The following is a 12,102-nucleotide window of genomic DNA, read 5'->3' as shown; positions in this document are numbered from 1 at the left end:
AATACGGTTTTAGTTAGGGGTGATGAAAAAAATTGGAATTAGATAGTTGTGATGGTTGTACAACATGGGGAATGTAATTAATGTCACTGAATTGTACACATTGGTTAGAAAGGCAAATGTTTTATTTTATACATATTTCACCATACACACACACACACACACACACACACACACACAAAATAACCCATTGTAAAGCCTGGGGATTTTGCCCATCATCCCACCCAGTGGGCACCAGGCTGGGAGGGAGAAGAAGCAGGGAGGGGAGGGGAGGGGTGGCGCCTTCCTGCTTCATGGTCTCCACCCCACTCAGAGTGGGCACATGGCACCATGCAAGGGGTGGTCAAAGATGTATGACTTTCCCTAATGAGATCTTGAGTGCACGCTGGCACCTTGGCCTGGCGGAAGTGGCCAAGACAGAGACCTTTTCAGACCCCGAAGGAAGGCTGGCTGTGCTGGACACTGACTGTTTAATTGTGGGTCTCCATAGAGCATGTTCCTTGGGGAGGGCCGGGGTGATATGAATTGTGCACAGACATAGCCCTCTTGCTCACTTGCTTTAGACTCTCAGTCCTGAGTAAGAGCAGCCCCCAGGCCCTGCTGGGGGTCCCTGCGGTGAGCATGTGAGCCTCTGACCCCACCCACTGCCACCACCACTCCTGCTGCTGTTTCACTTCAGTAGAGCAGGTTCAACCAGAGTTAGGCTGCCATTTCCTTCTTCCCTCCTTTTCTTCCTTCCTTCCACAGGTCTGTAGTCAGCACCCTCTGTGGGCCAGGCAGTTTTCTCAGGCTGGGTGTGCTATGGTCAGTGAGACAGGCAGCCCTGCCTTCTTGGGCCCCACCTCCAGGGGTCGGGTTTGGGATCTAGGGGTTCTCTTCCACCAGCCCAGCCTGGGGAGCCAGAGGAGGAGCTGGCATGGCCAGAGCACAGCAATGGCAGCAAGCCTCGTCTGCTTTCCAGCCTCAGGTCTATGAACGCAGGGTGTCTTCCCTACCCCCTCCACCACCAGGGCCCTCCAGGTATGCTGAGGGTGGGGGCCATCTTCCCACCAGGCAGCAGCTCCTGCTGGTAGCGGGCCCTCATGTACCTTGCCTGCTCCCTAGGAATTCTTTGCAGTCTTGCTTTTCCCCTGTGTTTCTGTTGTCAAATAGACAAGAAACACCTTGAAGGCTGAGACCTGGGCAGCAGAGAGGTCTTCCCTGACTGCCCCACCCACTCTTCCTGCTCCAGGCCCCTTGCCCCACCTTGTTTTAGTCCATAGCACTTCTCACCATTTATCATATTATATACATATTTGTCGTCTCTCCTTTCACTAGAACGTATGGTGTATAAGAACAGCAATTTTGTCTATTTTTTCCCACTACTGTGTCCCCAGTGGCTAAGGGAGTAATATTTATAGAATGGATGGAGGGAGGGGATGGTGGATGATGGGATGGGGTGGATGGATGTTTGGATGGGTGGGTGAATGGCCCAGTGGAAGTACGTTGCTCTTGTCACTGTGCCAGCTGGCCTCAGGGCCACCAGGCACACATGCTGTCCTTGCTCGGTGTATTTGCTTTGCCCTTCCTCCTCCTGCCAGCAACCTTAGACCCAAGATTTATTGGCTTATAGCTGTCATCCCAGAGCAAGGCCCCTGCACTCCCAGCCTGGGATTATTAACTGTTGGGGGTTAACCACTCTGGGCCAGCAGCTTTGCTGGGCCTGCCCTCAGTCCCTGAGAAAGACCCACCACAAGTTGTGGGAAATCAACTTCACCTGCCCTGGAACAGGCTGGTTTTACGTAACGTGTTTTTGTAACCAGAGCATTCATGGGCTGCCCCACAGAGCTGCACCTAATACCATTGCTGACTTCTGGGATGGGCACGTGTGCGTGTGTGCATGCGTGTGCATGCATGTGTGTGTATGTCTGCATGTATGTTTGTGTGCATGTGTGTGTGCTTGCATATGTGTCTGTGCGCACGTGTACGTGTGTGTTTGCATTGTGTGTGTGTGCATGTGTGTGTGTGTGTTGTATGTGTGTGTGTTTCAGTTGTACTCTGCAGCATTGCATGTGGAGGAGGTGTTACTTTTCCACCCTCCCAGAGAGGCTTGGATTATATATTCTGCTTGTCTCCCAGGCCCATTTAGTTATCGAAAGTGATCAGTTAGACAGAGGAGGACCTGCTGCCAGGGAGCTGTCTGTCTGGACACAGAGCTGACGGGAGACTGGTGCTTATGTGTAGACGCTGAGGCTAAGCTGGCAGGGCCTGCCCTGGCCCAGGGTGATGCTCTAGGTAGACCCAGCTCGTGCTAACCAAACACCAGGATCTGCTGCAAACCAGAAGTTCTCTCATGGCTGATGGGGGTTACCAGTGGCCTAACACCACACAGGGCTCTTTCAAAGCAGAGCAGAAGGACTTGTCGAGCAAAGGCAGCTGGGTGCTATTTTTTGTTGTTTTTTAAATTTTATATATTTTGTTATCTTCGAGATAACAGCAAAACATACACCAATTCAACAGTTTCTACATGTGCAATTTAGGGACATTGATTATATTCTTCAAGTAGTGCAACCATTCTTACCCTTCTTTTCTGAGTTGTTCCTCCCCATTAACATAAACTCACTCTCCTCTAAGGTTCCTGTCTAATCTTTTGAGTTGCTGTTGTCACTTTGATCCCATATAGATAGTTCTTAAAAGAGTATAATGCTCAAGGCAGACCTTTTTTTTACTAGTTAAGCTAAACTATTGTTTGGTTTAAAGAGAACTTCAGGGGATATTTTTGGTTTGAGGTTTAAAAATTATCTCAGGGCAGTAGTTTCCTGAATTCATCTACCCCCCCCCCATAGCTCCAGAAAGTCTGGAGTCCAGAAGAATTTGAAATTTTGTTCTTCATTTTCCCCCTTTTGATCAGGATTCGTCTATAGAATCTTTGATCAGAATGTTCAGTAATGATAGTTGGACACCATCCAGTTCTTCTGGTCTCATGGCACAGGAGGCAGTTGTTCATGGAGGCAGTTAGCCATACATTCTATATCCTCCTGTTCCTGACTCTCCTTCTTCCTCTGTTGCTCCAGGTGAATAGAGACCAATTATTGTCACTTGGATGGCCACTTGCAAGCTTTTAAGACCCCAGGCACTACACAGTGAACTAGGAAGTAAAACAGAAGCACTAAACATGTCATTAGGCCAATTAGCTGGGATATCCCATAAAACCATGACCCTAAACCTCCAAACCAAGAAACCAAATCCCATGAGATTTTTGGTTTTACATAAGCAGCCTCAACAGCTACTCTTTTTTTTTTTTTTGTCATTGTTGAAAATATATCTATCACACACCTTTTGCCAATTCAACTTTTTACAAGCGTACAACTTATTGACAGCAATTACAATAACCGCTGTGCAACCCTGCCCTTAATCAATGTGATACATGCAATATATCACCGTTAACCCTCCTTTCTGCTGGATGTTCTTAAGGACAAGTCTGATAAATTTCATATTCACCACTCGAGAGATATATCCTCTCTAAAGAGCAAGGAAGGATCTTTGGTGTCCACCTTCTGTCCCACCCCTCCCCTCCCAGCATTCCGCTGGATCTTGTCTGGTGTGTGTTTGCTTTCTACCCATTTATAAGATAGCGGCTCATACTCAATAAATACAGGGCAAGATGCATGAGGAGAGTAGGGGGTCCCCTGACTGGGGGAGCAGCGGGCTCTTTAGACAATGGGAGAAAAGTCACATTGATACACTCACCCCTTCCAGAAAGAGCAGGATAAAATGGGCTATAGTTTCAGCTTCCCTACTCTGAAGGCCGGAGCCCTCCCTGAGCCAGAGGATAGCTTATCTCCATCATTTGCTGCCATAGCTTTTACCCCGTTCTTCTTGTTAGCTGCCGTTGAGTTGATTTTAACTCATGGCAATCCCTTGTGTGCAGAGTAGAGCTGCTCCATAGGGTTTTCAAGGCTGTGACCTTTCAAAAGCAGATCACCAAGCCTTTCTTCCGAGGCTCCTCTGGGTGGGTTTGAACTGCCAACCTTTCAGTTAGTAGTCCAGCACTTGCACCACCCAGGGACTCCTTCTTACCTCTTGTCAACGACTTGAAAGAACCTCCACCAGCCTGAGTTGGCAGCTAATGCAGTGGCCGATGTGGCCCAGCACAGAATTTCTCCTCTTTCTCCCTCTGCTGACCTCACACTTGCCCCTGTTAACATCTTGATTTGGGGGGAATGTGGGCAGCACCTTGATCTCTGTCTGTCACTTGGTCCTGACAACCAGCTTGAGTGTGAGGAACAAGGTAGTGAATTGCAGAGGACCCCCATTGAAGCTTGTGTAATACAGGTTCTGGGTGCCTCAATGTCTTGGTCATCTAGTGCTGCTGTAAGAGAAATACCACAAGTAGATGGCTTTAACAAACAGAAGTTTATTCTCTCAAAGTCTAGTAGGCTAGAAGTCCAAATTCAGGGTGCCACCTCTAGGGGGAGGCTTTTTCTGTCAGCTCTGGAGGAAGGTCCTTGTCATCAATCTTCCCCTGGACTAGGAGCTTCTCTGAGCAGGAACCCCAGGTCCAAAGGACACTCTGCTGCCAGTGCTGCTTTCTTGGTGGTATGAGGTCCCCCTGCCTCTCGCTTCTCTCTTTTATATCTCAAAAGAGATTGGCTCAAGACACAATCCAGTCTTGTAGATTGAGTCCTGCCTCATTAACATAACTGCCACTAATCCCATCTCATCAACATCATAGAGACAGGATTTACAACACATAGGAAAATCACATCAGATGACAGAATGGTGGAAAATGACACAATACTGGGAATCACGGCCTAGCCAAATTGATACACATATTTTTGGGGGACACAATTCAATCCATGACACTCAAAGTCCTTTGTAAAGTGTCCTGGGGAAGCTTCCGATGCTCATTCATGTATTCAACTAGATACCAGATTGAGGCTGGGTCCCTAGGTGGCCTTATGGGTGGGGTCAGTCCTCCACAGCCCTGGCCTGGATTGTTCCTGGGGTAGAGGTGGGGACTCAGAGCATGCAAGGCTGTGTTCTACTGCCCTTCCGGCTGGTTTCTGTCACCTCCCACTGGAGTCTGACAGCCTCGGGCCAAAGAAGCACAGGGCAGAACTTCTCCATCCTTCCCCAGCACACCAGCCAGGACCACCAGGCTCTCTGCTAATTTCCTCTTTCTTCCCTGACCTGGGCTTCCTACACTCTCCTCCCTGAAAACCACCTTCTGCTGGATTCCTCTCTCTGACAAGACTTGGGGGTTCCATGAGGGCAGGGAGCAGAGAAGCCTTTTGTTTATTCTGGCACCTTCAACCCTGGGCAGAGGGCCAAGATCATGGGGAAGATGATAAAGTTGATGGTGGTGATGATGATGATGATGATGACAATAACAGAGATGGTTATTGAGGCTTACTAAATGCTAGGCACTGTTCTAAGTTAATGTTTATTAACTCATTTGATCCTTACAAGGATCCTACGAGACTGATATTATTATCTCCATTTTACAGATATGGGAACTGAGGCACATAGAGGATAGGTCATTTACTTAAAGTCACACAGTCATCAATAGGAAGAACCAGGATTTGAACACTTACAGTCTAACTCTAGAGCCCCTGCTTTTAACGACCGTAATATCTTATATATATGTTTATATGTGTGTGTGTGTTTATATGTATATATACACACAGACCCAAAAACGCGTTGCCATTGAGTCAATTCCAACTCATAGCAACCCTACAGGATAGAGTAGAACTGCTTATAGGGTTTCCAGGGAGCAGCTGGTGGATTCGAACTGCTGACCTTTTCGGTTAGCAGCCGAGTTCTTAACCACTGTACCACCAGGGCTCTCTCTCTCTATATATATATATATACACACATACATGTACATGTATTAATTTTTGTGGGATGGATGGATGAATGTGTGTGAATAGATAAATGGATGGATGGATGGACAGACGGATGGATGGATGGATGGATGGATGGATGGATGGATGGATGGATGGATGGATGGGTGGGCATGTGAATGGATGAATAGATGGAAGGGTAGATGGATGAGTAGGTGGATGGAAAGAAGAGCACAGGGAGGAGAACAACAGCTTTATTAGAAGCCATTGGGCCACACTGAGTCCCATTGGAGAACTAGGACTCCATGCTCCTGTCCTGAGGCCAGCTTCCCATTGCTACTGGCAACGTGTTGGGGAAAGAGGCCAGGATGCAGGCCAGAGCCCAGGATTCTGAGACCTGGATGTGGGAGGCTGGCACACTAGCCTCCTGTGATCGTGGAACACCAAGTTTTAGCAAACAGCTCCCTCTGCCCAACCTCAGAGCTGAGATCCGGATCACAGGCCGCCCACTTGGGGGGGAGCCTTGGCTTCCTGTCCATTGTCTGCTTGGGAAACACCCAGTGCGTTCCTGAAGTGACCCGGAGAGGCCGGGAGGGAGGGAGGGAAGGGGCCAGCCTGGAGCCTAGTCAGGGTAGGGAGAGGGGAAATGAGAGGGGAAGACTTGGTGTTTTTCCTTGTTTGTGTTTTGTATTAAAGAAAGAAAATAATATCCTTTGAGAAAACCATTAAACAAAGCACATCCTAAGGCCTCAGGGGCCCATTGTGGCTGCCCCGAGCCTGGAATTCATTCATACCTTTTTAGCCAGCTTGTTAGAGAGGAGCCAAGACAGACAAGGAGTGGGAGTGGGGCTGTTAATAAAATATGGTGAGAGCTGGAACTCGATGGGATTGCCTTGTTTTTCTGGGTCTTGCAAATTTTCCCGCTTTGACAGGGTATGATTACCACTTTTCTGTTGCTTTCTGTTTAGTAGAAAATTTTTGAGTTTTCCTTCTCTGACAGGTTTCTGCGTTATACAGGTCCTGCCTTTCACAGGTTTTACTGTCTATTTCAGAATGTCATTCCTTCCCTGGACTCAACAGGGGTCTAGGCCCAGTGCCCATAGCCCCAGGGTCCCTGTGTCCTCCCGAGCCTCTCATCCTCCCACTGCCCCCTGGGAAACCAAGGCTGATCAGTCCAGGCACAGCCAGGACTGCCCATGTCCACCTGTCCTCACCTTGGTCAGGGGCAGTCCCTCTGTGTGGAGCCGATTCCAGAGAGCTGCATGTGCCCCCCACTGAGAGGGTCAGGGCAGCCAGCCCCACAACGGTTGGGGCCCTAATTCATGTGTAACCACTCTGGGACTCAGTCTCTCTGTCTGTAAATGTCAGAGCTTTGAAGTGGTTCGTTCCCAGGAAGTTATACATAAGAATCACCTGGGGATCTTGTTAAAATGTAGATTCTGATTCAGTATATCTGGGGTGGAAATGCAAATTCTCAGCAGGGAACTTGTTAGCCATGCAGATTCTCAGCAGGGGTTCGAACCAGAGTGAACCGGTTCTCAAAACCCTGGTAAATGTGAGGTTGGGTCAAACAGACTTCACTGACCACCCCCCAGCAGACAGGGCTCTGTCTGTCACCACTCTTTTGTGCATACCCAGGGCTCCAGTGACCCCCGGCCCTCTCAGCAGGGCAGCCTCTCTGTGGGTGGGGTGGGTCAGACTCAGGCTGTAGACTCTGCCTTAGGGCTTGTACTTGGTGTCCCAGGCCCCAGCCAGACAACCCCTCCTCCCAGACCCCCAGGCCTAGGTACTCCTACCCCACCCAGGCTGCTCATAATAGAATGGCATTGCTCCCGCCACCCCCGCCATGCTCCCACCACTTTTGGTGGTGATAGGGAGGCTGAAATGGCTGATGTGGGACACAAGGGAAGGGCGTGGTAAGAACTCCCTGGGTGGCTGCTAACCGAAAGGTTGGAGGTTCAAATCCACCCAGAGACACCTTGGAAGAAAGGCCTGGCAATCTACTTCCAAAAAATCAGCCACTGAAACCCCTATGGAGCACAGCTGTACTCTGACACACATGAGGTCTCCATGAGATGGGGCTGACTCAACTGCAAGTGGTTTTCCATCCTTTACAAATAATTCTGCCTGGAGCTTGGCATTTGCAGCATTGGCCCCGTGTTATGGGTGGAGGATCTCTCACCAATCTTGTTGTAAATGTATAAATGGTTGTTGTCATTAGGGTGACAATAGGCAAAAAGACCGTCCTTAGAATATGCCCAGTCCTTCCTGCCTTTAAAGTTTAATTAAAGAGGCATTTAGGTATTTGTAGGTTTTCCCTAAAACGCTCCCCGGGCAGTATTGCCCAGGGAAGCCTGGACTAGGATAAGGAGACCTAGTTCGTAGCACTTTTCCTCTTCATAGGGCTCAGGGGATGCAGGCTTCATCTCCTTGGTCTTCTCAACAGTCCAGAGAAGAAAGTATGAGCATCCTCCCGTTTTATCAGGAAATGAAACTTAGCAAAGGAACTTGCCCTCAGTCCTACAACCAGTGAACTTCATTGTCTGGTCCCAGCTACGATGCTGATTCTCTGCAAGACCTGGAGCCTGCTCGTTCACCTCTCTGAACCTGAGTGTTCTTGTCTGTAATTTGAGGAATTGGATATGATGAATTCTAAAGTCCCTTTTGTCCCTACTGTTGTTTGAATCTGCAATTCCAGCATAATCTCCTGGCAGGAAATTCATTAGCTGTGATATTTTCGATTTTCAGTCTGGATTTGATCATCAGAGTCTCTCGAAACTCTGTGACTTTTTTGTCATAGATGTTGTTATAGTTAGTTCAGTCCCAGAAGTTCTTTGCTCTCCTCACAAGACACTGATAATCTCCCCTCTCCCCCCACGATGCAGGGTTACCACCCGATGCCGCACGAAGCAGAGATTGCGCACACGAAGAAGTTGTTCCGAAGGAGGAGAAACGATCGAAGGTAGGAGACACTCCATCGTGAGCATTGGGTTTTCTTTTCCTCTGCTGGCCGGCTGCAGCTACTATGTCCATTCCAGGCTGCGTTTTGCTTTTCCCATCACCAGCTGATAACAATGAGATGAGGTGGGGACAGCGGCGTTGATTACAGGCTGGGGATTATCCCGTGGACAGAGTGCTCCCTTCAGGAACCTGGCTGTGGACACACCCTCTCCGTGTCCTCTTCCTGGGGAGAGAGCCCAGGTTTTGCAGTTCAGGAGGAGAAATGCTCTTTCCACTGACCTTGCCGCAGCAATAGCGGTCTCAGGGACCAGGGTGAAGCTGACTGCATGGTATGAGAGATGGCCTCCAGGAGGCTCCCGGAGCTCACAGTTGCAAGGGTCTCTGTCTTCCCTCCTCCCCAGTCATGGTGTGTGCCATTGCAGCTGCAGTAGACAACACATAAGTAGCAATGGCACGTGTTCCTGCTCTCGGATGCCCAGAGAACCTCGCTTAAACTAAGGCAGTTCAGAGTCCTGGATGATAAGAAGGGGCTAGATATGTGGAGTCCAAAACGCAGAGAGAGGGAGCCCTGAATAAGAACAAGCAGCTAAGACTGGGCACACTGGGAGCGTACACATGTATTTATTTTTTAAAAGGCGATCTTATATGAAAAGGTTTTTAAGTTCTGTTTAAGTGAAGCATGCTAGGTGCAGAACGGTGTTTGCAGTATTTAGCCATTTGTGCAAAAGAGGGGAGGGGTTAGGAGATATTTTTTGCTTGAATATGCATAAATTATTTCTGGATGGAAATACAAAAAAATGAGAAAAGCAAAGGTTTCTGCCTGAGGAATCGAAATGGGGCATTCCTCTCTAGGGAATCGTTCATTAGATAAATGTGACCGCTTGTGGTTTTACCTTTAATGAGCCTAGAATGTCCTCAGAGAGCCGTGAAACAGCAGAGCCAGCTGCCCTTGCTCAGAACATCAGAAGCACCTTCTCTCATCCTGGATGACAAGCTCCTTGAGGCTGAGGGCTGAGGCTGAGCAGTGTCCCCAGGCTGTCCCTCCACATGTAGGCCCTGGATGAGGAGTATTAGGAGGTGGCCACAACTCTCAGGGGAGGGGGAGGACTAGGCGCCCAGAACACCTTGTGATGGGGGAGTAGATCTGGTGCGTCTGAAGCCATTCACAAGGACAGTCAGTGTACCACCTGCTGGGAGGAAGGCCGTCCTGGCGTAGAAATCAGACCCACCAGGCACTTCGTGCAGTGGCATGTTGTTGTTGTCAGATACCGTCAAGTCAGTTCCAACTCATAGCAACCCTGGGCACCACAGAACAAAACACTGCCTGGTCCTGGGCCATGATCACAATCTTCGTTATGCTTGAGCCCATTGTTGCAGCCACTGTGTCAGTCCATCTCGTTGAGGGTCTTCCTCTTTTTCACTGACCCTGTGCTTTACCAAGCATGATATCCTTCTCCAGGAACTGATCCCTCCTGATGACATGTCCAAGGTGGCATAGAAGGGAAATTAAGGGCAGAGAGTTGGGCCAAGCCCTGAACTCAGCAGCATGTGTTCATTGCATTGTGTGTACAGCATCAGAGATTAATTCCTAGTTTCTGGGTTCCTGGTAGAGGTAAGAAGTAGGGCATACCACCTAAAGGAGGAATAGAGAGGTGTTAGGGAGAGCTCAGGCTTCGTGTCTCCCTCCTCCCCTGCCCTCTGGTCCCTGATGGCAGAGGACACTAAGAGTGTGTGTCTCAGAGGTATTGGCTGTCCCCCAAGCTTCCGGATGAGAAGTCGCCCTCTGACCCACATCTCAGGGCCCAGGCAATGGCAGGCGGCTGCTCAGCGGACAGTCAGCCCACATGTCCATTTCTGGGCCGGGCTGCCTTGCTCAGCAGGAGTCCCCTAAGTGCATGGACAGTGCCAAGCCTCCGGAAAGCAGTGGCATGGCCCAGGAGTATAGGAAGAAGCGCATGACACACAGACTGGGAAGCTGAGCTTCCGCTGAGCCCTGCTGGTGCTAACGCCCGGTTTAGGTCAGCGCAGCTCAGAAAGGATGTGGGCCTGGGACGGGGTCCAACACCAAGCAATAAAGATGATTAAAGGGATGGAAACTATGTCCTGTGAGGAAAGGCTAAAGGCCAGGGCCAGGGAAGAAGAGGCTGAGGGTAAAGAACATGAATGCTGTTAATTTCATGAAAGATTTATACGGAGGGATAAGCAGCCACTGCCTCATGCTCAAGGGGCCCAAACTAATAAGCTTAAGTGGAAGCAACAGCTTTCAGCTGGACCAAAGACAAACTCAAGAAATGAGCTTCTTGGCCTTCATGGGGTCAGACCCTGCAACTCTGTGCAGCTGATGTGTTGTGAGCAATAGCTGAACTGGTTGGTGTGCCCCTTCTTCATCACTGTCTGGAAAACAGTGGACCCATCTCTCATCACGACCTGGAGAGGCCAGGAGTCCCTGGCTATGGGACTTCTGGAAGAAGAGCAGGCAGCCATAGAGATGTTGTTGTTTAATAATTTATCGTGTTGTTGAGAATACACACGGCAAAACATACACCAATTCAACAATTTCCACATGTACTATTCAGTGATATTGACTACATTCTTCAAGTTGTACAATCATTCTCACCCTCTTATTCCAAGTTGTTTCTCCTCCATTAACATAAACTCACTGCCCCCGGAGCTTCCTATCTAACCTTTCGAGTTGCTGTTGTCAATTTGATCCCATATAGATAATTCTTTAAGGCAGCCACAGAGTTTAAGGACCTCAGTAACCTGGAAGCAGGAAGCCAGGACCAGGGCTCTTCATCCAGGGCAGGGCTGTGGGGCTGACAGTGGGGTAGGGTTGAGCTGAGGGCCAGCAGTGCTCCTGGCAGCTGTCAGGGGAGCACTTCCTCCTGACGGGGGTCCAGGAGCATGTCTCAGTGAGCACCACACAGAGCACCATTTACCACTTCCAGTTGAAGTTACTGAGCAGTCCTCTGTGCTATATTCTGTGCTGGGAGGACACAAGAGAACTACCAAGCATGGTCCCTGCTCTCAAGGTCCCTGTACAATCAAAGTCCCTGATAGTGTAGCTTGAAAATGAGACTCTGACTCCAGAATCAATCAGAAAGTTGTGTACAACTATATAGCATCCAAGTGTTAGTACTGAAATGGTCCCTGGGTGGCGCAAATGGTTTGCTTTCAACTACTAACCTAGTGGTTGGTGGTTTGAACCCACCCAGTGGTGCCATGGAAGAAAGACCTGGTGATCTGCTTCTGTAAGTGATTATAGTCAGGAAAACTCTATGGAGCAGTTCTACTCTGTAACACATGGGGGCGCCATGGA

At 49.2% G+C, this 12,102-nt stretch overlaps 1 protein-coding gene across 2 annotated transcripts in view; it reads left to right on the top strand.

The window, feature by feature from the left end:
* CTIF (cap binding complex dependent translation initiation factor) overlaps positions 1-12,102 on the top strand; it is a 312,637-nt gene that overhangs the window by 150,427 nt on the left and 150,108 nt on the right. For both annotated transcript variants that reach the window (XM_004389973.1, XM_004389972.1), the window contains one exon: positions 8,708-8,784. In XM_004389973.1, coding sequence (XP_004390030.1) covers positions 8,708-8,784 — 77 coding nt within the window. The remainder of the gene's footprint in view (positions 1-8,707; positions 8,785-12,102) is intronic.

Source organism: Trichechus manatus, unplaced genomic scaffold (genome assembly GCF_000243295.1).
Source record: "Trichechus manatus latirostris isolate Lorelei unplaced genomic scaffold, TriManLat1.0 scaffold00272, whole genome shotgun sequence".
Taxonomy (NCBI): domain Eukaryota; kingdom Metazoa; phylum Chordata; class Mammalia; order Sirenia; family Trichechidae; genus Trichechus; species Trichechus manatus.
Note: the sequence above shows the minus strand (reverse complement) of the source record. Positions and strands in the feature narration are given on the sequence as shown.